We start from the raw sequence: 22,883 nt of genomic DNA on the forward strand, positions 1-22,883 counted from the left end.
GGAAACAAGAAACCGCTGCACGATGGAGCATTTACCCATTTACACTGCGCAGCAAAAGTTTATGTACACTTATAAAATGTGCTCTTATTGGAATGCTAAAATGAAGAACTCCAATAAGATTTACGAATTCTGTAAGCTTAAAAGACTTGCCCAAGTGTAAAGCAACACAGCTTAAACATATTTTGTTACGTCGTGTTTTTATCAAAAAGGGGGGCACAAACTGTTAAGGGTTTGCGCTGCACACAGCCGTACTTGCATTAACAGAGTTCAGCTAAGCAGTGCTCTGCTTGCTGTTAAAGCAGTATAAAATAACAGCGCTCTGATGCGCGCGCAATCAAAATGTGAAAAATTAAAGCAGCTCTACAGACATATATGTAAAATGTACATGCATATACGATATTTTTCGTACTATTTATTAAAAAATTGCTTTCATTTGTGTACATCTTTTTGTTGTATTTGCATAGTGAATTAAACACGATTCGAAAAAATTAGATTAAACTTAAGGCTTAATAAAGTTTTTTTCAGACCCTGGATTTACGAAGACAAACTTTGCGTTTTGTCAGGATATTTGGCAAACGAACGACCAACTTAGGCATTTTAATGGACCACATTCCAAGACTAAACTAGATTTGATTCGAGTTGCTTACTTTAAACTAACTATAAATTCTTTGGAGTGGCCTTCTCATGGCAGTTCATATAGTAGCATCGTCTGGTAGCAACGCCTACGGATCGATAAAGGAAATCATGATATAGCGTGTGCCCTTGGTCACCAGTAGGCCCTCATGGAAGTGAGTCAAACGACCCGGATGCATTAGCATCCAGCCTTTCTTCGTCTCAGTCACAGAGCAATTGTATCTCAAAAAGCGACAGCCGCCGCCTTCGTAATCAATGCCCGCCCGATTCATTGCGATGTTGATTGTGTAGGTCGACGAATCGTGATGTGGACGCAGAGAGGGCTGCTCATCGGGCTTGTAGCGCACCATGAAGTTCATCAGAGAGCGCGGAGGCTGGAGAGCAGGCGAAATATGCATTAACTAATTTGAAAAACGATAATGCTCCTTTACTTCGGACTTACATCATGGAAGTATCCCATGAAGACACGCTCCTGAAGCGGGCGCACAAACATTTGCAAAAACTTCAGATAGAGCGCATCGAGTCCCACTTGTCGCATGTGAATGTCACGTGTGGGCACCGCCTCGTAGCCACCCTCCAATCGCGTATCGCTATTGCTGCCATCAGACCACTTGCCATACGCTTCCATAATAGCCACCAAATCGTCGCAGAAGGCGTCGGTCACAATCTGGAACCAATAGACGTCGGGGCAGGGCTGTGGAATGACCACGCTCTCGTTTAGCTGGGTCGAATAATTGGGATGGATGTACTTCAGGGTCCAGTCATAGCGATTGCTGAACAGGGTATAGAAATCGGGACGTGCTACGGTCGTGTTGAAGTTATCCGCATTGATCAGATGACCGAAATAACGCTCATTGCTGACGTACATGAAGACGCCCTAGAAAGATAAGGAAACGATCAGAATTTTGCTAGGGTATTTTTTTACCAATATTTATATATTATTTATAATATAACATATATATACTTTTTTTATATTTTGTAAAGCAATTTTATGTAATTTTAAAGAGAAAATTTACTTAGATTCTTCTCGAATTTTTAAAATATTCTCTTTTTTATACCATACAAAAAGAAAAACCTAAAAACAAATAATAATAATAAAAACAAATTGCTATAAATGGAATAATGTTGTTTTGAAGACATTTGAAAGACTATTAAAATGAAAATTCTACTCAAAATAGAAGCAACAGCCTAGAACTTTAGTGTTCTATGAAAGCAGCTGCAAATGCTTCCTCATGCAAATAATATAAACAATTTGATTAAAATAGTTCAATGTTGAATTACTATATTATGGATCACTTACCGCATCTCTCAGAGAATCAGACATGGCCATATCAGGGTCGAGTTCCTTGTGCTCGAATTTGACGGCATCGAAGGCGCTCTTTTTGATCAGATAGATTGTCGTCACATGTGGAACATTGAACATGCCGCTAAGGAGAGAGAGAGAGAGAGAGAAAGAGAGAATTAGATACATTATATAGATGCAAATTCACATATGCACCCACACATATACACATATATATAGATATATATTTCGCAACAATGTTGTGGAAATGGAAAGTAGCAAAACTCTCGCGAGGCTGAGCGAGGCACAGATTAAATTCAATCAGTGAGATAAACAAACAGGGGCTAACCCCTAAACTCTGGTCGCAGTTTGAACAAAACATTGCACGCTGACAGACGGGTGCAAAGCCGAATCAGCGCAGTCACAGATCGCCGATCACAGATCACAAACAAACAAATATGCCCAGTCCCTGGTTAAACCAGAGCAAGATCAAAGCATTCGCTCTGCTCTGGCTGCTGCTGCTGTTGATTGATCTTAGTCAGGTTCAGGCACAAAGTGAGCAAGCTCTAAGAATGTTCCATACTTGTATAAACAGCTCTGGTTTAATCATATATTTATTTATATACCATACATAGGAAGCACTGGCGGTCGCAATGTCCTACGTCGCAATTATACGGGCAAGAAGCCAGTTGTTATTCAACACAGATCACAGGACGCGGTCAACTATTACGATCATGAGAATGTAAGTTGTACGGTACAAGTTTATATGGCATAGAAAAATCTATTTTAAATGAGTTAATTTACTAGTGAAATAAAACTTTGCCTCTCTCTCTCTCTCTAACAGGGTGCCAAGATCATAAAATCATCGCACTTTGAACTGGATTATACGCTGGGTCGCAAGATAACTTTCTTCTGCATGGCACAGGGTGAGTAGGAATTAAAACTGCGGCAGTCCTTCTCTCTCTCTTTCTATATGTATGACAAAACGTCTTAATTAGTAGATTTAACAGCCTTCTGTATGTCAAGCAGTTCACTTATGATAAGCTAACAGAAGTTTTAGTTCCATAGTTCAATCTCTCTTATAAAGTACTCCCTATGATAATTCAAACTCTTTGAATCTCACACTCCCCGTCTCTCTCTCTCTACCTTTATTTATTTTCTATATAAATCGCTTACGCATATCTCTTTATACTTTTAGGCAATCCTCGTCCAACTATCACCTGGTTCAAGGATGGCGCTGAGCTCTATCAACATCGTTTCTTTCAGGTAAGTTAACTTGAAACAATGAAAAAATCGCAGTTTTGTTAAAAATCACAATTTGTATATTTTACTTAAGGTACACGAATCCCATCCAGAGCCAGAGATTATCAAATCTAAAATGGAAATAGATCCAACCACGCAAATGGATGCAGGTAAGCCAATATGAAAGATATAGCTACTCGTAGTACTAAAAATCTGGAGATAAATTTCAAAGCAGAATGCCACGTATTCCTAGAGCTATTATGTTCAATTCTTTCCAATTATAATTTTTATATCTAATCAATAGAAATAAAATATTGCAAATAATATATAGTTTCTGTTAAAATTAACAACACAACTAAATTTCCAATTTCTTTCTAGGTTATTACGAATGTCAAGCGGATAATATCTATGCAATTGATCGTCGAGGTTTTCGTACAGACTATGCCATGGTTAATTTTTAACATTCCCTACGTCCCCGTTCATTTTTCATTGACATATTGTAACACATTTTTGCTGTAATGTTTTAATAAAAACCAAATATAATTTGTAACTTCAAGTTCGTTTTTGTTTGTATCAATTGATATTATTTTTGTTCTCGACCTTTCGGCTGATATTCGTTTACTCTTCACCCTCTTTCGATCCCTATCGCACCCTGTCTCATTCTGTTATTCTGTGTGCGTAACCGACAAATTGGCTTCAATTACCTGATTGTAACAATTTTTTTGCATTTATTTTATTAAAATGTATATTAAAATGAGTGCAAACGAAACCAAAACAAACTGCGGCACTTGACTATGCAAATGAGATCGGTTATGTAGGGGATCTGTACACCCAGAGCACAGTGGGCAGAAGATGGGGAAAATATGATAAAATGGGAAAATGTTAATAATTTGAAATTATTTGTTAGTCTACAGTAAGAATATTACAAAGCACTTTCTGTGCTGCTAAAGCTGTACATGAGGTTAACAGCGACTTGATCGATAGTCATCAACTACTGAACAGTTAAAAAACCCAATTAAGTAAAAATTTACAGATTAATTCATCAATAAACTGGAGAATAACATGCAACGCCCACAATTGATTGATAAAAAACCATCAATTTTAGCTACATTCTTCTCTGATCACTAAGTAGTTCAGCTAAAAAATGTAGTTTATAAATTAGTAAGTCATTTACTAAAACATCGTACCTAAATATTTGTAATTGACTAATTTGCACAGCTCTCGCCCCACTGTGCGCAAAGAGATTGGCCTTTGGTCAGACTGTTGCAGAGGCATGCAGATTCAGCGAGTGCGCAAATCAAATCAAATGAAATTGAGTGAAATAAGGCAACCTGTGGAGCTGCGCATATCAGATGCGAACTAAAGCGATCTGAGAATAAAATGCCAAAATCCGAGCTGCTGCCTGCTGGTTGCCGCTTGCTGATGGCGATTTAAATGCGAGACCCAAGCGACGCCAATTGTGGCAAATTGGCCGAGCTCAGTGGCAGGCGAGCAATTGTCCCCAGCAGCTGCTGCTCAGTCGCCGAGCAGACGAGATTCGCACAGCAACGTTTGAGTGAGAGACAGCATAGGATGCAAGCAAAGTGCCTGCTAATCAGCATAAGCCTGGCCCTGGTCCTACTAATGCTAACTGCACCGGTCGTTGAGGCGCGTCGTGGACGCGGTCGTGGACGCACCAAGTCTCGCGTGCAGATCGGGCTGCCGATAACGGGCAAATACCGTGATCCTGAATCGGATCAATACTACAACAATAATAATGTGAGTTAGCGAAGCAATCAAAAGATTATCAACTAATCTCTTCGTCGCTACAGGGCGCCAAGATCTTGCAAGCCTCGCACTTTGATCTCGAGTACGTGCTGGGTCACAAGATCGCCTTTTTGTGCGTGGCCAAGGGCAATCCGCGCCCGCACATAACCTGGTACAAGGACGGCGCCGAAATCTATCAGCACCTGTACATGCATGTGCACGAATGGACCATTGGTGAGGATCGCGTCAAGTCCAAGATCGAAATCGATCCGGCTACCCAGATGGATGCCGGCCTTTACGAGTGCACGGCGGACAATATGTATTCCATAGACAGACGCAGCTTTAAGACCGATTTCTCCATTGCGTTCGATTAGCTACTACGGTTTCCATGTTCCATTATATGCATAAGCAATAAAGTTGTACCCGAATGAAAACCTTTTAAAAAAACCCAAGACAAGTGTTTAGCTTACATCAAACTCCGCTTGACAATGTCCACGTAGTCATGGGAGCGTGCATAGTAGCCCGTCTCGGAGAGCGCGCCCCAAAAGTTGCTCCACAGCTCGTGGTATTTGGAGAACACCGGCGCCACAAATTGCCTGCAAAGGTTAAGCGTAGAATGTGTAATCAGATATATTTAAAAATATATGCATGCTGGTAAACCTACTTGTTCATTCTGAGCAGCTCCCGCAGCACTTCGCTGTCCTCGATGTGCGCATCGCCGTCCACGTAGAAAATGTAGTCGCTGTTCTTCTGCTTTGCTTTGTCACTGTCAAAGATACAAGAGTAAATCAACCAATTAGGCAGGTAAATTGTATTTTTATAGATATGAAGCCACATATATCTAGATTTAATTAATTGATTAATAAACACTTGAACATCAACTGATAATGATTAATCAAGACTATTGAGTCACTAAATTATTATTCTATCGGAATAATATTCGTTAAGAATGCAAATATTATTATTATGCAACATTTTAAATATTTTCTAAAGTCGTCAATTAAATTTATTATTTTAAAATACTTGTACTATTTCCCTTAATTCTATTTACTGCCTAAAATATAAAAAGTATTGGAAAACCCTAATATATTAAAATAAAATATTTCGGTAGAAATCTAAGTCTCTCTAAATTTCTTCCCCAAGCTTTCGTAACGAGCTAAGAATCTTTGTATAAGGAACAGCCTCTAAGGAAGACTTATTTCTGATACAAAATGATATATATGAACCAGTTGTGAATGAGTGATTTGCAAAACATATCAAATAATCCTGTATCCTATCTACCTATATCCTACATACATATGTATATGCATACTTATACGCTGCTTCTGTTTAGTTACTCACAGTGCCAATTGCCGGCCCTGACTTTCAGTCAAACCATCCGTGGATAGGATATACTTGACGCTGGCATAGCTCTTGCCCTGGTTCTTCACATAGGACTGCACGAGCTCATCGTGCAGCTCAGCGTTGCTGTACATGAAGAGGTGCATCGACTTCTTAGGATAGTTGAGCTTCTCGATGCCAGCCAGGAACATATCAAGGAAAGGCACAGGTTGATTCACGATCACAGCTAGAGTGATGATAGGCAGCTCTTGCTCCTGCGGAGAAGAAACCTCATAAGACATTTATATAAATCGTACATATAGCAAACTTTTACTCACATTCAGCTCTAGCGGATACTCCTGGCAGAAGGTGCAGACGCCACTGAAAGTCTTGGCCAGATAGTTGGAATAGGCATTCAAGTTGATTTTGCTCGGCCCATTGCCATGGATAATGGCGGGCGTGGTCAGGAAATCGATGTTTTGCAACACGCCTTGATTAGAGTCAAGATCCACCTCTAGCTTCACATCGTTTTGGGCACCATTCAGGCTTTGGAACAGACGCGACTGCGTATCCAGTTTGATGTTCAGCTTGGCACGCTTTGCCTCGTCCAGGAAGATTTTCGTGTAATACAATTGATCATCGCCCGTATCCTCGATTTCCTCCTTCAGCAGCTCAACCACCTGTGGCGCGTAGCCGATGAAGGCGCCCGAGTTCAAATAGCGTGACTCCTTGGGCCCCACCGCAGGATAACTATCCGCGAGACTCTTGTCGGGCCAGCAATACTTCTCTGCCGAGAACAGCACCTTGGCACCGGATTCCTTGAACTTTTCCAAGATCTCCGTAAGCGGAGCTGTGAAGACGACATCGTAACTGTGGGCATTCGGGCGTGTGTTAAAAGTGATCTATATGGTAAGAATAATATGTTGCCTACCTGTCCGTAAATAGTATGATGGTATCCTCAGCATCCTTGAGTTCCTGGACAGCCTTACGCAGCAAATTGATTTTGTAGCCGCCGCCAAGGCCCTTCATGTCACCGCCTTGCCATTCCTCGCCCAGGCCGAGGGTTTGCACCTGTTTAGAGAAGCGAAACAGAGTTATGAGTTTCGTTTAGTCTCTTACAATCATTGTCGCATCTATTATACATATTTATGCCTGTTAACAGAATTTGCTTGTCTCCAAATAAATCTTTCCTAAGCACATTAAACGGCTACGTTGACATAATTCTTGAAATACAAATTATAATCATTTCGAAAATAAAGTTCAAATTTGAAATCCAAGAACTGTGAACGAAAGCCGGCCAACCGGCTAATCAGCATTTTATGAAATTTGTTGTCGGTTTCTTTTTCTTTTGTGAATATTTCTGTCAAAAGATGAATATGAGAAGCATTCGTAAGACTATATATGCGACACATTTCGTTTAGGAAAACCGGCTTCAGCTTCAAGCTGATAAGCTAAGCATCGAACACAATACAATATAGTACGTATGCACATGAGAGGAAAGTACTGAAGCACAATCAATGGATCGATCGGGAACTGAATTGTGCTAATTACACCCGGGCTAGCTTCCAACTGGCTGCATGGACTACGTGATTAAAACACAACAAAGTAAACATCGAAACGCGATCAAACACATGTGTTCAGTATATGGTGCCCCCATCATATGTAGTATGTGTATAATGCAACAGCCAATCTCTGTGTAACACATCAGAGACGCAGGCAGAGCAGTCATCTGGACGACAGTGCCGGATGCTTGGACGAATGTCTAAACGCTCACACACATAATATACATGTACTATATATATATACTCTATATACAGTATATATACAACAGCTACAATCTCTACAGTAATAAAAGTGTGCCGCAAAACCGAGATATGCCGGCAAGAGTTCGTCAATCATTTGTTTAGGAATAACAGATGTACACGCGTATGCTGTATATATATTGAAAATACAACGACATTTAATTAAATCTCGAAATTTATTTATAGAATTGCATGCAATATATGCTCAATCAACAATTGCTAGCAGGCAAAGATTTTTTTTTTGACAATAAATCAAAGTTGATATACATTTTATAAATTTTTAAAACGAAGAGAGTTGTTATATTAGGTAAACCTTGACTTTTAAGTCAAGTTTTTTGTTACTCAACTGGAACCTAAATTTATTTTACATCGAACTATAAAATCCGTAACAGGTATGATGATTAATGAATCATAGGTCGTAATCTCAAGAGCTATAAATTTATTAAATTGCTTTAAATGTTTTTAAATTATATACAAATTATTGTACTCCTCCCTCGTATTTCCCTAAATTGAAAACAAAGCTTCGCTATACAAGCTTCCGGTCATTTGCTCTTTAGTTTGAATCTATCAAAATGAAAGCCTAATGTATATATCATATCAGCATATTGTTAGCAAACGACTACTGATTGGAATTTTTATGAGGTCAGTAAATAGGGTTTAAGTCCCGAATGCTTATCAAAGAAATACGCATATAATTGATGTCGCTCGAAGAAATCTCAAATAAAAATTTCACACAATAATTATTTGAACAGAGTTTGAATCGTTTTGTTTTACTATTATATTTATATCTACTTATAGTATAATAATATATATAATAATAATTTAATAGGTTCTGGTTTACCCGAACAAAAAGTTAAAAGAGAAGTTCGGCATTTATTTGAAAACAATTTAAAATTGTCGAGTATACAAAAAAAAAAAATAAATAAATAAATAAATAAATAAATAAATAAATAAATACTACTCAGACGAGTTAATTTGTAGGCAACAATCGAAGCTCACTTAAATATTAAAAGAAATACATAAAAAATTTTAACAATTCTTTCTATACAATTTATTGATCATAAAAAAAAAAAAAAACAATAAATGTTGTATACAAAAATTTGAATAAAATAAATTTAAGCAATAGATAGTAAAATGACGCAGCCAGCCGGTTAGAATTTAACGGTTAACTGTGCCATTTCGACGATTAGCAAATTTAAAGAACTTACCTCAATATCGTAAACTTGGGCAGAGCGTATATAACGGCGATATCCATCGGTTGGCTCCGTGGCAACGGTGAACACTTTGATTTTATCTGAATTGAAAAACAGAAAAATGTTTATATCATAAATTGAAAAATAATAATAATAATAAAAAAGAAAAAATTATACATATATGACTTAGGAATAAAATTTGATATTTACGGGTATATCCAAATATGGGAGAATTAGTTTTTTAGACTTCAGTATTATACAATCGAAAAGCTTTCAGTTTGTATAAATACATACACATACATATGTTTATAAAGATGAAATTCTTTCATATAGCATCATCGAAACACCAAGAATAGAATTAATACTCAAGATATATACATTTAACAAAAGAAAGTCATATAATATATATTTAATATAAAAAGTATTGACATAGTAAGATTCTCATACTCAAAAATAGTAAAAATTTAATATGTACATGTATATGACCTAATTTGGTTGTGTCAGGGACACAGGATGCGTGACATGAAATAGCTCGAACCAGAAATCAAAATTGTGTATGCAAAACGTTATTAGAAATAATTTTTATGAACTAAAGCAATTAAAATAAGATCAGAGCATCCAGAAACATCGTAAGGCACTTTGAATGCTAACGACCGCATGAATTTCAAGCACCAAGAGGAAAGAGCAAAGAAATATAAACAAAAACCGCAGCAAGAGACAGAAACACACAAACACACACCCGCATGCATATACAGCTGCATAGACAATGCCTGAATCTGATGTGTGTGTGTGTGTGTTTTTGTAGGCACATCGTTCTACAGTTGAATGCAATTTAATAATTTTTAGTGCTTATGCTTTGCTAATTCCAGTGATGAACTCATATGCTCCAGATTCTAGACACACACACGTACCATTTAAGTTTGGTTGAGCTGGTGCAGCTGCAACAACTTCGGCGGGTGCAACAACATCGGCGGCGTTCGCTGCACTGACGCTAGCTCCTTGCAAAAACAACAAGAGCGACGCCAAAAACAACAATGCGCAATTTATATGCTTTTCCATGTCGTTGGCTTTGTTATTCCCGAAACACAGAACTCCACACCCACTCACACTCGCTCACTTTCACAATTCTAACGCACAGATTTATGTTATGATAATTGTTGCATATTCCGGGAGGCAACTTTGCTCTGAAATTAAACAGCCTTCCTCCGCTGCACAACCGAACACAACAACGATGATAACATGAATGAAAATCCAAAATACGACTCTCGCAAACGAAGACAATATGAATGCAGAGGCAGTGCTGTAAAGCGAGCGATGCCTGCACATCTACTTATCGATAACAAGCAAATGAGAATTTATCGAACGATAATAACAGCAATCAATTGGCGCACAACTTAAAATTTATTCAGCAAATTTTTATGCGTGCTGCATTACAAACGTAAATACATGAGTGTATGAGTATGCGAATAAATGTAATTTATGCTATTTACAATTAACTGAGCGACATAGTAAAGTATATAGTGAGTTAAATCAAGTTTTGCTAAGTCTGTTTTCTTGCCGTCACGCCACATTGAGCATTTACACACACACATATATATATATTGTCTCATTTGAACAAGTTGTATCAAAAATAAATGACAAATTCAAAAACAAACTAAAGCTCATCAACTAATTAAACATCCACGTTATCATCATCATCATCATCATCATATTTTTATCGGAGGTGGTATCTGTTGCGTTCCTGGAGGTATGTATACCAACTACTTTGGCATTATTCCTTTGCGGCGACTATAGCATCCCGAAGCCCTTGGAGTAATTGATTGCCTTTAGTAAGCGCTCCTCCAACTTCTCCTTGCTACTGTACTCAGGCAGCAACAGAACATTGAAGCAAGTGTGCGACGTGGGCAATCTATCACTGTCCGGTCCATGGCGTGTGATTAACAATCGTAAACATTTTAATCCTCCAACGGGAACCCGCGCCGATCCCGTGGTGAACTCGAGCAGCTTTCGCTTAGACTCGTGTGGCATGGCATGGACAATACTCCAGAAATCTTGCACGATTTGCGTTTCCTCCGTATAGCCACCCTCGTACTCCGTCGAATGCTCTAATTCCACAAAATCAAACTCCTGTAAGATACAACAGAATTAGTGAAAGTCCAAACGCAAGTTGAGAAACTCTTCTCTAAACATACGCGACTGCCGCAGACTAGCTTTTCAATTTCCTCTGGCCTGAAGAGCAGCTTCAGTGGTGACTCATCGGTAACCATTTCGAAGCCTTTGCGAAACGCTTTAAACTGCTGTTCTATGTTCGAATTCAGCAAGAAATCGCTGTATAGATTGACAAATAAACGCTTGTTGTGCTGGCCGACTAGCACCTCGCCGCCATGTGGGACCAGTTCGTGCTCCACTAGCTCGCCAAACACATTGCTGTAGCTAATCTTGAACGTCTGCTCGAACACCTCTTCCATGTCATGGCCCTGATAGTCCAACATGGCCTTTAAGCTCTTGTACAGCGTCGGACTCCAGTCGCACAGGTCGTAGAAGGTACCTCGATAGCCCATCAGCTTGCGGTAGACAACCATGGGAAAGTTCACAGCCAGGATGACATTGTTGTAAATGGCCAAGCCAATGATTATACCAATCAGCGTGAATTGCGCGCCGTTCTCAAAGGGCGTGGGATTGAACCTATTAAAGGGAACGATTGAAAGGGTTACCAAGTTCAGGATGTTATCGAGACCTCACACTTACCACATGTTATTGGTCTCCTCCTGCTGCACAAACATTCCAAAAGCTGGATTGAATATTTCCTCCACGATTAGTTGAAAGAACTCTTTGGATACGCCGCCCTCATCGATTCCCTGTTCACCCACAAACTCCACCACAAGCTGTTTCTTCAGATCCTTCGGATTGCTCATTGCAACAAGTTCGAGCTATAAGTTAATTCAGTTATTAATTGCAAAATTTCTTACAAGAGTTTATGCGTCCATTCCGACTTACTCCAATGAGCGCATCGTTAATTAGTTGATCGCGTCGCACCGTCAGCTTGAGATCGGGTCGCGCACCTTCTTGGCCATCCTGGCCATAGTTTTGTAATATGGAATACAACGAGGAGTACCGTTCGCTGTACATGCGCATGCGGCAGTCGTAGTAGAGGGCATCGACCTTGGTGGCCGGTGTTAGGATGAATGCATAGAGCATAAAGCAAAAATAGTTCGTGTTTCTGGAGCCCAAGTCGCTCTCCATGGCCAGCGTCTTATAGGACAGATAGTCTTGATGCATTTGTATGTGCTCGCTGAGCGCCTCATTATAGAACTCTTCGAGCGGCACTAAGGGACTGCGACAGTCAATGTACGAGACCTGCAAGCACTTCTCTAGCGGATCTTCAGCAAATTTTGGCATATGCGGTTGCTGCATCGAATTGTAGACGAACAGATCTTCGCCATCCTCCACGGCAGAGGCGGCAGATTCAGTCTCAACTACCTCCTGTAAGGGCAGTCGACAAGAGGGACGCTCCAGCACGCTGGCCAATATGTTGGCATAAAACACGATCTATATGAAGGGAAAAAGTGTCTAGGTACAGAGATAAACTAGAGGATATTGATCAACTCACCTTCAGCACTTTGGTCACGCTTATAATATGCTCGTTCTCGCGCACCGAGTCCTCGTCGAGCAGCACCTGGAGCGTTATCTGCTGTTGGCATGAGGACAACAGAGTCTGCAGCTGATCGGCACAATACTCGCTCCAGATAATCGCGAGCCGTGCCTGCGCTTGCACAGTCATTGCAGCTGCTGCATGACAAAGCTTGGGCAGCACGCGGTCCAGATACTCCATGTCAGTGACGCTGTTGTTGGCCGTAGCTGAAAAGGCATAGAGTTAGAGGTTAAAGAGAAATTTGCTCCTGTTTAGCCACGTCTTTATCTAGCTAAGCAATACTTACTGTTGGTGGCCATGTCAAAGCATATGACTAAGCAATGCAGCACCTGCTCCCACAAGTCCTGCCAGGACAATCGAATGTTCCGTATAGAGTCCGCCAGTTTGATTACGCTATTCGTGATCTGCTCCGCAATAGATTGACAAGGCGCACCGAAGAGCATGCGTTTTATGTGCCGCAATCCACGGAAATCCACCTTGGTACCCCTACGTAGAAACTCGTCGTTTTGCTCCTGTTGAGTCATCGGTTCGTCCTCGTCGTTGTCATCTGCATCGGCTCCAGAAGTATTAGCAGTTGCATGACCGGCATCGTCTGCACTAGCAGCTGGACATTGTTCGGTTGGCGTCGTCGATCGCTGTGTGCTATCCTCATCCTTGTCGGCCTCGCCTTCCAGTTGCCTCAGTTGCTCCTTATTCAGGGCACTGTTCGATTTACTTTCCAAATGCAGTCGCTCTTGTCCCGGGCGGCAGACGAAGCTCTTGCTGAGTCGATCGACGCTGGAGAACACATGGTCAATGATTTGGCACAGCCTTTCGTAGTTGCCAGCCTCATGGCATTGCGTGTAGAGTCCCTCCAGCAACTCAGCGTCCACATACTCTACAGACGGCAGCGTCGGTGTGCAGGGGCCCGAGTCACCAGCTGTTGTCGTCGTCGTCGTTGTTCCTGTTTCTGATTCTGTTGCCGTCTCCGATCCAAGGGTGGACAATTTACCAAAATCCATTATCATTGGCGGTCGTTCCGACTGCTCGATGGAGCTTTGTGGTTGCGTATTCGACTGGGACTGCGATTGAGATTGGGATTGCGACTGGGATTGGGTGCTTGTGGTGGTTGTGGTGCTAGCGGATGTAATGGTGCTAGTGGAGCTGTTGCTGCTACTGCTACTGCTGTCATTTGGCGAAAGCATGTCCACGTCCTGCTGTGGACTGTCCGGAGGCAAGAGACGTTAGTAAGAGTAAATTACTGATATGCAAGCGTGATCCACTCACCTATTCACTGTGGGCACACTATCGCACAGCTGTGCGTCCTGTGAGAAGAGATGAAGGGCTCGTGCGGCTACCTCATTGGGCGTCATGGGTGGCACTTTGCCGCTGGAAGCGCAGTTGGCATTCTTGCAATGGACATTGCCACAGCCGGACTGCAGCTGATGAAAGTAGCGCTGGATGAGGCTGCGCACAGCCGAACGTTTCATCTCAGGTGTGGCTCGACCATTGCCCCCGCTGGTAGCCACCGTGCCGGCCGCAGCTGCCGCAGCTGATGAAGTCGATGCGCTGTAACCGACAAAAAGTGCAAATGCGTTTAGCATTAAATATATATTCACTCATGTATACGTATATACATACAATATATATATATATATATATGTAATTGTATATATGTATGCATTTACTCACCTTGAGACGCCTGGCAACGGCGACGTTGACGTTGGCCGCGCCTTCTGTTTCAGCTGCTCGTGTTCCTCGCCGCCGCCGCTCATTGAGCGTCCCTTTCGCACTGGGAGACACTGAGATTCAATAAACTAATAGATGTTTACTTGGGTCGTTGCTTTGCGTGCTTCCTTGCCAGGCCAGGGCAACACTTGTCGCTTGTCGCCTGTCTCTCTTTGTGTGCTAATTTGCCTACGCAAAATATATATATGTGTGTGTGCGCAACAAAAAGGGTGCAAAAAAATCGATGTCGATGTCCCTTTTCTGCCTTTCCGCGAGTGTGTGAGCGCTTTGTTGTTGTTGCTCCGAGTTGTTAATGCCAATGCAGGTGCATGTCAACAACTAACAGTATAGCACTTGTAATTCACACAAAGTTGTGCTCAATTTTACATCTATGCCTAACAAAAATTTATACGTTTTGATATTTAGATCAGTTTTTTGTTTAGAAAAACGCAGCCAAGGCAAAGCAGAGTGCCTTTAATATTGAAAATCATCAACAAACAGTGCTGCTAACGTTCGCAAATGCTCACTCTAAGTGCTGCATAACGATGTATCGCGTTGGCGCAATATATTTCATGGGCCAACTAATTCAAAAGATTTTTTCTTCTTGGAGAGAATGCTGTTGGTAAATTATGATATATAATTGTAATACTTTTAAAAGTAATACTAATTATTGCATTGATATATAAATTTCTCATTCACATATATATTCATTATTTGGTACTTATTTCAAATGTAATTAAAGTATTTAAATATATGGTATTGTATAATACTTAATACAAATTCTCAGTTTTCAAGTTATGGTTATTTATTTATTTTCATTCAAATGTAATTTACGAAATTGTCCAACATACTTGCATGTTTTCAAACAAACCCATGTGTCTGTGTGGCCTTTTCGAGAAAGGGTGTTGTATTTTTCCACTCAGAGTGCAGTATTTTTTAAAATCCAGTGTTGCTTGACGCGCGCGTACGAGTGTGAGCTGCCAGTCAGACGATTGTTTTTATCAGCTGTGTCTCATTTGCCTGCCTGCCAAAATAGAATAAGAACGACAAAACGTAACAAGCGAAAAGCAAACGTAAAAAAGAAAGTAAACACATCAGCAAATACATTCCATACTGTTTAAAATACAACATGTAATGGCCAAAACAATCAAGAGGCAGCCACAACAACTAAACTGAGTACTGCGACAGGTAAACAAACCAGCGAAAAAGCGTTCGCAGGTGGAGAGAGAGGATGACGTCGATGGCTATGTCAACGTCAACGACAAAGACGACGGCGACAGAGGGTGGCAACTGCCAGTTGCAGTTGCAGCAGTGCGTGCGTGGAAATGTGCCTTGGCAGGAGCTGCCAGTGCATCTGCGCTCCGTGCTGCATAACAACCAGCGCGACTATGAGAAATACGTATTCAATTACAGCTTGAAGAATCAGCTTCGCTTCCGAGGCAATCTCGTCTCGAAGGTTTTTCGGCAGGAGCAGCGCTACTACGAGCTGCTCATCCAAAAGAATATCAATAGCCTGGGCGTCTTTCCCTATCATCTCGCCGATATTGTGACTAAGGGTCTCCGCGTGACGCCCTTCAATTATTACCTAGACGTGCTCAGCCAGCTTCTGCGCAGCGACAAGAGCTACGACACTCTGCCCAATTTCACAGCTGCGGACTGTCTGCGAGTCCTGGGCATTGGACGCAATGAGTATCTGGCGCTAATTAGCGAACTGAAAACCCACACGCCGCGCACGCTGCTCTTCAGTGCCAAACCGAACCCGTTGGACTTTCTGCCACGTCTACCCGTGCACATTCACATGGAGCCCTGGTGGCGCCTAGACATTGGCTACGTCCTGGAGTCGGACATACACCTCGTGACACCTGGCGAGCGCAGCCTGCTGGACGATCTCATCGACTTTGGCGCCCAGCCAGCGGGCAAATGCGACTATCAGGTAGTGCAGAGCCTCTATCGCAAGGGACTCATCTATCTGGATGTGCCGATTAGCGGTGAGGATCGCATTTGCATTCCACCGCTGCGCAACTTTGTCATGAATCGCGTCAGCGGCGATTACTTTGAAAATCTGCTCTACAAGATCTTCGTGAGCGCCGACGAGCACATGAGCATTGCCGAGCTGGCGCAGATGCTGCAACTGGAGTTGGATAGCGTGAAGCAGGCGATCAGCTTCATCTGCCGGCTCGGCTTTGCTCAGCGCAAGCAGACGGAGCACGACTCGGCCCAGCATCACGCCAGCTGGGCGGCCTACAACGAGCAGCAGCCGCCACAGACGCCTCAAATAACGCCGCTCAATTACAACATGTACGCTCAAAGCTTCGAGTTCGAGCAGCAGCAGCAACAGTCGAGTCCCAAGACGCCCAAGCAGGAGAAGGACAAAGATAGCGAGAAGGAGAAGGATAAGGACAAGGAGAAGGACAAAGACAAAGACAGCAGCTCAATTGGCTATCTCTCGTCCGATGGCAACACTAGCGACTTTAGCTTTGCCAACCTGACCACGCCCACAGCGCCCGCACACAACAATGGCAACAACAGCGACGACCACGAGCTTAGCTCCGAACTGGAAGAGGTCAGCGAGCGCACGACCACAACAAAACCAGGAGTTGGAACAGCAGCAGCTGCAGCAGCAGTAGCACCAGCAGTTGGTGCTTCACCAAAGAGCGGCAAGCGCGTGGGCTTCTTGTTCGACTCCACGTTGACTGCATTCTTGATGATGGGCAATCTATCGCCTGGCCTGAAGAATCACGCCGTCACCATGTTCGAGGTAGGCAAGCTGTGCGAGGAGAGCCTGGACAGCTTTCTGGCCGAGCTGGAGCAGGTTTCTCTGCTGGACGCTGAGGGCGAGGGCGATGTGTCCCGCTACTTCGCGCACGCCGTTATCTTACGCTCCACCATCTGCTCGTTGCGTCCACTGCTGCCGGGTGGACTCGACCTGCTGCGACTGGAGTGCTTGGAGGGCCTTGATTGGCAGACGCGCGACCGCGTGCTCGAAAAGAAGTACAAGTTCATTGTATCGGCGACGCCGCTGACGGCCACGCTGAGTCACATGTTTAGCATTCCGTTTTTCGGACAGTTCGTGCGCAGCTCCGACGCAATGCCCATGTGGAGCAAGCTGTTCTACAACCATATCACGGGTGAGTAGCGAGTTGCCCACTTGAGTCGGAGTCTAACTTGATTTCACTGCGCTCTCCGCAGGCTACGGACCGCCCAGCTTGTTGCTGTGTCGCGGCACGGTGCTCAAGACATTGCCACGCCTCTTCCTGGGCTATGGCAAGCTGTTGGTGAACATACTCCATTCGGACGCCTATGTGCTCAACTCGGAGAACTTTCGCAATCTGAACGATCAGCTAAAGAACGGCTGCATCCTGCTGCAGGGCTATGGCATACGTACGACTGGCGAGCTGCATTACGAATCGTTTCCATTCCAGGCCACCGATGCGGGTCAGGCCAAGTGGGCCACACATCGAGCTGTGCAAAAGCTGGCCAGCCTTTTGGATTTGCGTCACCAATGCGGCTACATAACATTTCTGAATACGGGCGTGCCCGATCTGGGCTGCGAGGAGTACGAGCTGCCGGTGAAGCTGAAGCTGCCGCAGCGCAAGCGTCAGACGCAGGGCGCCGCCGTCGCCCCCGCCAGCAAGTCAAACAGTGTGCCAAATGATCAGCTGACAAGCTTTCAGCTGAAGAGTCCCGACGAGAACCACTTCGCCACGACGCCCGAGCATGGGCCAGCAAACGAATACACCTCGGCGGACTGCACCCAGCTGCTGGCCAGCGAGCTGGCGAAATGCAGCAGCAGTCGTGGCGATCTGCTCTCGCAGAGCTCTGTGGAAATGCCCATTGGGGATGCGGCTGCCGAGCCGGAGCCAAACACCGAGGAGTGGACGCTGTTGGATGTGAACTTCGGTGTGCCGCTCTTCGATGTGGACACGAACACGCGCATCTGCGAACAGCTCGTACGCCAGCTGAGCAGCGATGCCAATCTGCAAGCGCTGCCCGCAGCGGTGCAGCAGGCGCAGCAGCTGTTCCTGGAGTTTGTGCGTCAGTGCCTGCTGTTCGAGGACGATCCGTCTACGCCCGCCCAGCTGCGAGAGCCACTGCAGCCGGGCAAGGCGCTGCCCCATCCGCGCATCAATTTGGCCTTTGAGAACGGACGCGTTGGCTACTGGAACGGTCGCTAAAGGGCGACCAAACTTAATCTTCATGCATTCCTGCGGCCCGACCCAAAATCTTTTGCCCAGTGCAGCGTACAAGTATTTTTGTTTGTATGTTTCTGTCCCATTCTGTATGTTTTAGCCTGTGTTTGCTTAACACACGTTTATCAGCTTTGCCCCGGGCCTTGTACAGTTAGAGCTATATAGATATTTATATAGAAATACCTTATCAGTCCGCTAAACGCTAAAAGTTAGACCCAGTTCCATTCCCCCATTCCCCGCCTGCCTGCATGTTTTCCGTTGTTTATTAGTTCTGTAAGTTAGACCGAGGGGCAATCTGCAATCAGAGGCACTGCAAACTCTTAACATACCATATACACACACATACACAAGCGTATATATATACATATATATTTAACATAAAATATGTATGTCTGAATAAATGCAATTTTAAAAAATTCTGTAAAATGTGGATGTATAACTGTATATATTATATATTTGCTCAATCAGGTAAAACTATGGGGAAGATAAGGAAAGTCTTATGAGTTATTATATTGGTTTGCGAGGGGTTTATAGCATATAGCTATAATGAAAAACTGTTAATAAGAAATCAATTGCAATCTATTTTTTAAATTAATTTTAGAGTGAGTCATTGGGGTAGTTCCATTACTGTATATAAATATTATATAGCCCAGTTGAAATGCCACGAATTCAGAGTGTAAAAAATAACTGCAAGGTGAATATACGGGAATATAATATAATTGAAAGACATAATAGGGCAATAAATATTAATTTAATTCAATATATTTTTAGGCCAAGACCAATACGAGTCATTTAATATTTATATTATGTATATGATATATATTATTGCCATTTTTTTTCTTTTTACATAAAAACTTATATACGAGCTTGAATAGAAGCTCTACTAACTGAAGCGAATTATAGTTATTAACAAAATTTACTTAAATTTCAGCCATTTTTATAGCTCATGCATATATTTTGTCTCCCTTCAATGTTATCCCTAAACCCTATTGAGTGAAGAACTACAAATATATTATACATATATCTCATATGAGGATAGGGTATAGGCATTATTTTCGAATTTTACTTCTCAAAAATTTCAAATATAAAGAAACAAATCTTGAAAAACTTAAGCATTTAAAAAAATTAATTTGATTCAAATTTAAAATTATGTTCTCTTTGCTTTAAACAATTTGTATAGAATTATACATAGTTTTGTACATATATATATATATATATATATATATATATATATATATATATATGAATAGATTATATTTTAGCCAATATAAGCCTAGTATAAAGTTGAGTAATAGAAGTTCTAGTGTATGTACAGCTATTAATTGTAGTAATTAAACACAGACTAGTCCAACGCGAATGATACAAACTCAATCACTTAACGTACGGTACACTATTGAGCTTTATTCTTCAATCTATGCCTAAAAGCCATTAAGAACTGTATAATTAGACGTCAATTTAATACTTACAAAAGAAAAAGCAAATCAATTAGTAAAATCACTTTAAACGTATTGCTCACCTATATAAGGAGGCAACTAAGCCGGTAGCAGAGATTTGTCTGCGATTCGTCGAAAATGTGGTTACGAAAACTGTTGAAATTCTTGTGGCAAGGCTTCGAGCGGAGGTCGAAGGAATTTCTGCGGAACACATCCTTGCAGGGCTTGAAATATGTGTGGAACAAAGAGCTGCCCGGCTGGGTGCAGCTCTACTTTGTCAAGGTGTTCATAGTGGCTGTCTATGTGGCCATCAACCTGGCCGTGAACGTGTTCCACAAGTGGCAGAGCACACCAGTGATCATTGGCATTAGCCCAACGGTCACGGCGATACAGAGCATACCCTTCCCAGCGATAACTGTGTGCAGCATGAACAAGGCCAAGAGCTCCATAGTGTCCACATTTGAAAGGTGCGTAGCTCCCATAGATATCTGGAAATTGAATACTCACGTTCCCTTAGTGGTTCGCTGGAGCACGCGATGCTGCAGAAGGCGTGCAACCAGGAATTCAACTACACTCGCTTCAGGTCGTTCAGGCCGCGCCTCAAGCGCAACTCGTTTGCCAACTTCATTTTCAATATCTCGCACAAGTGCGATGAGATGATGGTCTCCTGCAAATTTGGCGAGCAGAGTCTGCCCTGCTCGGATCTATTCCGGGAGATCTACGTGGACGAAGGCCTCTGCTGCGTCTTCAATTTTCTACATCCGTATTATATATACAAGCACAGGTGGGAAATGACGTGAACCAAACATTTTGGAATAAGCACAGAATAATTAATTTTGTGAATATTTATATTAAATCAAAATGATTTTTACTTAAGTTTTTATTTTTGACTATAAGTATATTTATATTTATAAATAAATACTTTTTAAATAATGCTTTAATTTATTATTTGAATTTAATTATTATTTTCTATTATTATTTTAATTTAATTATTTATTTATTTATATTTTAAATGTTTATAATAAATACTTTTCATATTATGTTTAACTTTATTATCTGAATTTGAAGTACTTTGTATATATGTGTGCATATATTTATTGTTTTAATTTTATTCATTATTTTTATTTTGTGCATTTTTTTTTTTTTTCATAAATTTGTTTGTTCAATAAATGTTGTTGATATTTATAAATTATTAATATTCTGTTAATAATAATAATTTATTTTTACTAATATATTATTTATTACATTTTATATTGTAAAACAAGTCATTTTAAAGTCAAATAATTTATTTGAAATGTTCTTTAAATTGAGATAATAATAATTTAGCTTTATTCAGTGACTCTACACTCCGCGATTACACATCCTCTAAGGGTCTTTCGGATATTGCTGTAGATTGGAGTCCCATCACGGGCTATCCTAAATATTTACCTGCTGGGTATTATCCACGTCCAGGTCTTGGCGTGGGCGTTTATAATGGTTTACAAATCGTGTTAAATGGGCTTACAGACGAGTATTATTGCTCCTCAACCAATGGACAAGGATTTAAGGTTTGGATTTTTATTATAATCAATACTACATAAGAACATCGTATATCTTAACAGAATTGAGATGAGCGTATTAGTTAAATATTAGTCATGATCAGGGTAATCAGACTTATTTGATCCTTTAAAATTTTAATGCTCCATTATAAAACTTATATTTTTATAAACTAATTGCTTAATTCTAAGGAACTCTCTCATTCCCTAGGTACTCCTATACAACTCCATCGACCAGCCGCGCTTGAAGGAATCTGGTCTACCCATCATGATAGGTCACGAAACCAACTATCGCATCGTGCCGAATAGCTATGAAGCTGTCCCATCCATACGCCAAATCGATCCCACGACCCGACAATGCATTTTCAGTGATGAGCAGAAGCTCCTCTTCTACAAGTACTACACACGGCGCAACTGCGAGGCAGAGTGTGATGCGACCTATTTCTTGAGGCTCTGCGACTGCATACCCTATTACCTGCCCCTGATCTATCGCAATGCCACCGTTTGCCATGTCGCCCACTTCGATTGCGTGAATCGGGCGGAGCTCGGGAGTGCGGACGGCGAGAGCATGGAGTGCAAGGAGCTCTGTCTGACTGGCTGTCACGATGTCACGTACTTTCCCAATGCGTTCAGCATACCCATCATTCCTTTCCGGCAAGAGAGCGTTAGTTCTCAGGGCGATTTCTTGAAAAACTTCTCAACGGATTACATTGTTGAGAACTTGGCGATCGTTAACTTCTATCACGCCGACAATTACTTTCGCAGCCATGTGAGATCCTCCTACACGGGCCTCACGGAATACATGTGTGAGTAGAGCTGGATCTTAAGAATCTGTTATACTATAAATTAATATTGCGATATATTTTCTGTCTTAGCTTTAACTGGAGGCATTATGAGCCTGATGTTTGGGTTCAGTGTAGTTTTCCTGGCGGAACTATTCTATTTTATCTTTCTGCGCTCACTCTTCCAGTACATACAGCATTGTTCGCTAAATCGTCGAGATCGGGTTCATATGCAATACTCGGACGAACATTAAAATGAAAATTGCAAACTCTTGAAATTAAAGAGAAACAGAAGAGAATTAATAGAAATTAAATATATAATATTTTATAATTTATATAAATATATTAAATGAAATGTCTATAGAT

General features: G+C 41.7%; 6 protein-coding genes across 6 annotated transcripts; 4 read left to right on the forward strand and 2 right to left on the reverse strand.

The window, feature by feature from the left end:
- Nucleotides 1-427: 427 nt before the first annotated feature.
- Plod (procollagen lysyl hydroxylase) lies at nucleotides 428-10,505 on the reverse strand. The gene is made up of 10 exons (XM_018101456.3): nucleotides 10,130-10,505; nucleotides 9,234-9,319; nucleotides 7,155-7,294; nucleotides 6,562-7,093; nucleotides 6,245-6,498; nucleotides 5,568-5,669; nucleotides 5,374-5,499; nucleotides 1,934-2,060; nucleotides 1,076-1,510; nucleotides 428-1,007 (listed from the first exon to the last, which is right to left on the reverse strand). Exons 1-10 carry the CDS (start codon nucleotides 10,275-10,277, stop codon nucleotides 723-725), a joined length of 2,235 nt encoding a protein of 744 aa, XP_017956945.1. The 5' UTR covers nucleotides 10,278-10,505; the 3' UTR covers nucleotides 428-722.
- LOC108651644 (immunoglobulin domain-containing protein oig-1) lies at nucleotides 2,255-3,713 on the forward strand. Its single transcript, XM_018101465.3, has 6 exons — nucleotides 2,255-2,470; nucleotides 2,551-2,657; nucleotides 2,760-2,841; nucleotides 3,114-3,181; nucleotides 3,252-3,327; nucleotides 3,536-3,713. The coding sequence occupies exons 1-6, from the start codon at nucleotides 2,374-2,376 to the stop codon at nucleotides 3,616-3,618; spliced, it is 513 nt and encodes a 170-aa protein (XP_017956954.2). The 5' UTR covers nucleotides 2,255-2,373; the 3' UTR covers nucleotides 3,619-3,713.
- On the forward strand, nucleotides 4,588-5,677 carry nkt (noktochor). Its single transcript, XM_018101464.3, has 2 exons — nucleotides 4,588-4,915; nucleotides 4,969-5,677. The coding sequence occupies exons 1-2, from the start codon at nucleotides 4,592-4,594 to the stop codon at nucleotides 5,275-5,277; spliced, it is 633 nt and encodes a 210-aa protein (XP_017956953.2). The 5' UTR covers nucleotides 4,588-4,591; the 3' UTR covers nucleotides 5,278-5,677.
- A 95-nt stretch (nucleotides 10,506-10,600) lies between the features above and the next one.
- Ube3a (ubiquitin protein ligase E3A) lies at nucleotides 10,601-15,081 on the reverse strand. The gene is made up of 8 exons (XM_018101454.2): nucleotides 14,542-15,081; nucleotides 14,137-14,418; nucleotides 13,157-14,073; nucleotides 12,829-13,076; nucleotides 12,216-12,767; nucleotides 11,967-12,148; nucleotides 11,411-11,903; nucleotides 10,601-11,345 (listed from the first exon to the last, which is right to left on the reverse strand). Exons 1-8 carry the CDS (start codon nucleotides 14,622-14,624, stop codon nucleotides 11,007-11,009), a joined length of 3,096 nt encoding a protein of 1,031 aa, XP_017956943.1. The 5' UTR covers nucleotides 14,625-15,081; the 3' UTR covers nucleotides 10,601-11,006.
- Nucleotides 15,082-15,522: 441 nt separating this feature from the next.
- Nucleotides 15,523-18,947, forward strand: LOC108651636 (protein FAM91A1). Its single transcript, XM_018101455.3, has 2 exons — nucleotides 15,523-17,705; nucleotides 17,767-18,947. The coding sequence occupies exons 1-2, from the start codon at nucleotides 15,809-15,811 to the stop codon at nucleotides 18,750-18,752; spliced, it is 2,883 nt and encodes a 960-aa protein (XP_017956944.1). The 5' UTR covers nucleotides 15,523-15,808; the 3' UTR covers nucleotides 18,753-18,947.
- Nucleotides 18,948-20,112: 1,165 nt separating this feature from the next.
- ppk5 (pickpocket 5) lies at nucleotides 20,113-22,774 on the forward strand. Its single transcript, XM_018099405.2, has 5 exons — nucleotides 20,113-20,667; nucleotides 20,718-20,984; nucleotides 21,537-21,747; nucleotides 21,947-22,541; nucleotides 22,611-22,774. Exons 1-5 carry the CDS (start codon nucleotides 20,339-20,341, stop codon nucleotides 22,769-22,771), a joined length of 1,563 nt encoding a protein of 520 aa, XP_017954894.1. The 5' UTR covers nucleotides 20,113-20,338; the 3' UTR covers nucleotides 22,772-22,774.
- Nucleotides 22,775-22,883: the final 109 nt, after the last annotated feature.

Source organism: Drosophila navojoa, chromosome 4 (genome assembly GCF_054131105.1).
Source record: "Drosophila navojoa isolate 15081-1374.11 chromosome 4, UAZ_NAV_1.0, whole genome shotgun sequence".
Classification (NCBI taxonomy): domain Eukaryota; kingdom Metazoa; phylum Arthropoda; class Insecta; order Diptera; family Drosophilidae; genus Drosophila; species Drosophila navojoa.

What these genes read in the sequence shown, in the direction of transcription:
- LOC108651644 (XM_018101465.3), top strand. Translation starts at nt 2,374, where the DNA reads ATGCCCAGTCCCTGGTTAAACCAGAGCAAGATCAAAGCATTCGCTCTG. An exon ending in ACTATTACGATCATGAGAAT is followed by an intron (nt 2,658 to 2,759) that starts GTAAGTTGTACG and finishes TCTCTCTAACAG; the next exon opens with GGTGCCAAGATCATAAAATC. An exon ending in TTTCTTCTGCATGGCACAGG is followed by an intron (nt 2,842 to 3,113) that starts GTGAGTAGGAAT and finishes TTATACTTTTAG; the next exon opens with GCAATCCTCGTCCAACTATC.
- nkt (XM_018101464.3), top strand. Translation starts at nt 4,592, where the DNA reads ATGCGAGACCCAAGCGACGCCAATTGTGGCAAATTGGCCGAGCTCAGT. An exon ending in AATACTACAACAATAATAAT is followed by an intron (nt 4,916 to 4,968) that starts GTGAGTTAGCGA and finishes TCGTCGCTACAG; the next exon opens with GGCGCCAAGATCTTGCAAGC.
- Plod (XM_018101456.3), bottom strand. Translation starts at nt 10,277, where the DNA reads ATGGAAAAGCATATAAATTGCGCATTGTTGTTTTTGGCGTCGCTCTTG. An exon ending in AGTATCCGCTAGAGCTGAAT is followed by an intron (nt 6,499 to 6,561) that starts GTGAGTAAAAGT and finishes TCTTCTCCGCAG; the next exon opens with GAGCAAGAGCTGCCTATCAT. An exon ending in TCATGGGATACTTCCATGAT is followed by an intron (nt 1,008 to 1,075) that starts GTAAGTCCGAAG and finishes CCTGCTCTCCAG; the next exon opens with CCTCCGCGCTCTCTGATGAA.
- Ube3a (XM_018101454.2), bottom strand. Translation starts at nt 14,624, where the DNA reads ATGAGCGGCGGCGGCGAGGAACACGAGCAGCTGAAACAGAAGGCGCGG. An exon ending in CCGTTGCCAGGCGTCTCAAG is followed by an intron (nt 14,419 to 14,541) that starts GTGAGTAAATGC and finishes TGTCGGTTACAG; the next exon opens with CGCATCGACTTCATCAGCTG. An exon ending in GCGTGACCAAAGTGCTGAAG is followed by an intron (nt 12,768 to 12,828) that starts GTGAGTTGATCA and finishes CCCTTCATATAG; the next exon opens with ATCGTGTTTTATGCCAACAT.
- LOC108651636 (XM_018101455.3), top strand. Translation starts at nt 15,809, where the DNA reads ATGACGTCGATGGCTATGTCAACGTCAACGACAAAGACGACGGCGACA. An exon ending in GTTCTACAACCATATCACGG is followed by an intron (nt 17,706 to 17,766) that starts GTGAGTAGCGAG and finishes CGCTCTCCGCAG; the next exon opens with GCTACGGACCGCCCAGCTTG.
- ppk5 (XM_018099405.2), top strand. Translation starts at nt 20,339, where the DNA reads ATGTGGTTACGAAAACTGTTGAAATTCTTGTGGCAAGGCTTCGAGCGG. An exon ending in CCAATGGACAAGGATTTAAG is followed by an intron (nt 21,748 to 21,946) that starts GTTTGGATTTTT and finishes CTCATTCCCTAG; the next exon opens with GTACTCCTATACAACTCCAT. An exon ending in GGGCCTCACGGAATACATGT is followed by an intron (nt 22,542 to 22,610) that starts GTGAGTAGAGCT and finishes TTTCTGTCTTAG; the next exon opens with CTTTAACTGGAGGCATTATG.